The sequence below is a fragment of the Austrofundulus limnaeus genome, unplaced genomic scaffold (genome assembly GCF_001266775.1).
Source record: "Austrofundulus limnaeus strain Quisiro unplaced genomic scaffold, Austrofundulus_limnaeus-1.0 Scaffold186, whole genome shotgun sequence".
In the NCBI taxonomy this organism is placed as follows: domain Eukaryota; kingdom Metazoa; phylum Chordata; class Actinopteri; order Cyprinodontiformes; family Rivulidae; genus Austrofundulus; species Austrofundulus limnaeus.
The window spans coordinates 779030-782326 of record NW_013952588.1 but is presented as its reverse complement, the minus strand read 5'-3'; the positions used below and the strand labels follow the sequence as shown (position 1 = coordinate 782326).

The window sequence follows — 3297 nt, the reverse complement described above, 5'->3', positions numbered from 1 at the left end:
GTGTGTGTGTGTGTGTGTGTGTGTGTGTGTGTGTGTACGTTTTTGCTGCATTGTGGGAACCATTTTCCAGAAAAAGGCAGCCTTGGGGGGACCAAATGTGCAACCGAACCCACCACCCAAAATTAGCATCTGTAGCCATGGGGCTTTGGTCCCCATGGGTAGAGATGCCAATTTTGAGTGTGGGGTTTGGTTTTGGACCAAGGTGTGAAATGAGTTTAGGTTAGTTTTAGGGTCAGGTAGGTAACTGTGAGGTTAATTTTAGGGTAAATGGTCAGGGTTAGGTTATAAAATTACCAGAAAATTGGAAATCAACCCACAGTCCCCACGGGGATAGAAAAATAAACCTGTGGCTCTGTGTGTGTTCTCAGTGCAGGAACAGCAGTGGGTTGTAAACCAGCTAAGAACATGAGCCAGGTGTCTGAAATTCTTGTTTTGCGAGAGTACGTTTTTTCAGAAATAGCTGATCTGTCAAACTGCAGCAAATACTGACAGCATACATGTAACCTGAACCCTTTAAAGTTTACAAATATACACACATCTCATTCTTCTACATTAAAAATGCTAAGTCAGAATGGGTCTGATTTGGGCCTTTTGAGTTAATTATAGCAGCCAAGAGGCTTTTTCTCTTTTTTTTTTTTTTTTTTTTTTTTTTTTTTTTGTCTGGGAATTGCAATGCTTTTAAACTGAAATACTGTTTATCATTGATTGTTACTGCAGCCATATTGATTGTGTAACTAACACCAAACACTGAAAAAAAAAACAACAACAACAGCACCACGTTCAAATAACCTAATCGTGAGTTAGTCATCTGAACTTTAACAGCGGATACATTTGTGTCTGTTCTGAACCCATTTTGGCACCTTTAGCTCAATTAGAGTAATGGCACTGTGTGATACACGAATGGTCTAAATGTTTTTTTTTTTTCTTAGAAAAATTTTGATTTTAGTAGATGGCAGATGTAGGCTGTCTGTGGTAGATTTGACTCACTGTGAATTCAACTAATTCAAATTGGCCTATAGCTGAAATCTAAAGATGAACTCATCCATCTCCTTTATGATCTTGTTTTTGTCAAATTTATAAGTAAAGATGACAAAAGGAAAAAAAATCATAAGCATACCAATTTCTTATGGGTGCGTGAAATGGATTCATTTTAAACTTCTGTTTAGAAATAAAATGGTGTTCCACAGTGCCTAAAATGTATTCTAAGAGAGAAAAATCACTCTAGTTTGTCTTTAAATGTAAAACTAAATCCAAGCCCTTCTTTGCACTTCAGGCAACACAAACCAGGCACCCACACAACAATCAATACATAGTATCTTTAACCCCAGCACATGTGAACCTCTCAGAGTGAATGTGCCTTCTTGCAGCTCAAAACACTAGAAGAAACGAATCAACAGGCAGCAGGAGGCCTAATTAGCTTGACATAGCTCTCACTGTGTTGGAGGCTTACCCTCAGTCAGGCCCATGTGGATGCTCCAGTAGTTCTGCAGGCACTGCAGCTCTTTCTTCATGCCTCTCTTGCAGCGGCAGTCGTACAACGGCGAGTCCTGAAGTACCTCCAGAGCCCCCTGACACTCCTTAGAAGCCAACATGGTACTGCGCTCTTTGTCCCCGCCAGATAGGCACTGGCGCATGATTCGGTAGCGTGAGCTGCATTGGCTGTTCTGGTTGCACAGCTCAGATGCCCGGAGACAGTCCAGAGGTTCCCTCCAGCCAGGGGGCCTCAGCTCTGACTCACACATACAGACATCTGCAGGACAAACAGGAAGAAAGGCGGCAGAGTGTCAAAGTAGGCACCAGTGCAGTCTGAGGAGCTACTGATCAGCTAACAAGCAATGACAACTTGAGTGTTCATTGACTCAGTCAATGTCAATGGCAGTTCATTTGTTGTTTTTCAAATGTAAACACTAGTTAACTGGTAAGTTAGTTGGGTGATCTCTGTATGGTCTTGGTGAGGTCCTCAGGTGCATGTAAAGAATTTAATGTACATATGATAGAGGATGATGGGCTGTGGAGGGTGTTACCCATGCACAAAATTTCAGGTCATGGTGGCTTAACATCATGGTGTCAACATAATATGACCTTGGATGTCCATTTTTGAGTATGGTGGCAGCCATAGTAATGTAAAATGGCCTGGACTTGTATAGCACTTTTTTAAGTCACTATGGACTTCAAAGTGCTTCACACTACAGTCATTCACCCATTCATACACACATTCACACACTGATGGTGGGAAGCTAAGTTAAACCGTCAGAACCTGGACCCATTTCTACTTTCATGTTAAAACCCAAAAAACCCATGGTAACACCAGTTTCATCATAGTCCTTATGAGTTAAAACATATTTGAACAATAAATAATAAATAATAAAAACTGGTAAAAAGGTTAAAACACAAAACCTATAGTATTTTACACAAAAAAATCTGTGGTTACTTAAAAAATATGACAAAGGAACAATATCTCAGCCTGCTGTGAGGTGATGATGATGGAGAACAGGTGCAATCACTGAGCAGAAGAAACAGCAACAACAGCAGTCTATAACACCACTTGAGAAAACTGTAAAAGGCCTGAATTTATATAGCGCTTTATCAAGTCCTAGTACATACAGCGGGTAAAATAAGTATTGAATACATCACCATTTTTCTCGGTAAATACAGTATATTACTAGAGGTGCTAATGACATGAAATTTTCACCAGATGTTGGTAACAACCCAAGTGATACATACATACAAAGAAATCAAATCATAAATGTCCAGAAATGAAGTTATTTGTAATAATGTGGAATGGCAAAGGGAAAAAGTATTGAACACATGAAGAAAGGGAGGTGTAAAAAGGCATGGAAAGCCAAGACACCAGCTGAACTCTCTCAGTAATTTGAAAGCAAGCCTGCCCCTTGTCAGTGCAAGTTAATATCAGCTGGTTCAGACCAGATGATGGCCAGGTATCACACAAGAACCATCTGATGATGGGTAAAAGTAAAGAGCTCTCTCAAGACCTTCACAACCTTATTGTTGCAAAGCATAATGATGGCATCGGTTACAGAAGAATGTCTAAACTTCTGAAGGTTCCAGTGAGCACTGTTGGGGCCATAATTCAGAAGTGGAAAGAACATTATTTCACCATAAACCGACCACGACCAGGTGCTCCTCRCAAGRTTTCTGACAGAGGAGTGAAAAKAATTATCAGAAGAGTTGTCCAAGAGCCAAGGACCACTTGTGGAGAGCTTCAGAAAGACCTGGAATTAGCAGGTACGTTTGTTTCAAAGAAAACAATAAGTAATGAACTGAACCACCATGGCY

The 3297-nt window shown here is 40.4% G+C and overlaps 1 protein-coding gene across 1 annotated transcript in view; it reads right to left on the bottom strand.

Annotated features, from left to right (window-relative positions):
* Positions 1-1750, bottom strand: part of gfra2b (GDNF family receptor alpha 2b) — a gene marked incomplete at its 5' end in the record, with an annotated part of 189730 nt that extends 187980 nt beyond the window's left edge. Inside the window, 1 exon segment of the mRNA XM_014018220.1 lies at positions 1451-1750. Within this exon segment, the coding sequence (XP_013873674.1) occupies positions 1451-1750 (300 nt within the window).
* Between the last annotated feature and the right edge of the window lie 1547 nt (positions 1751-3297).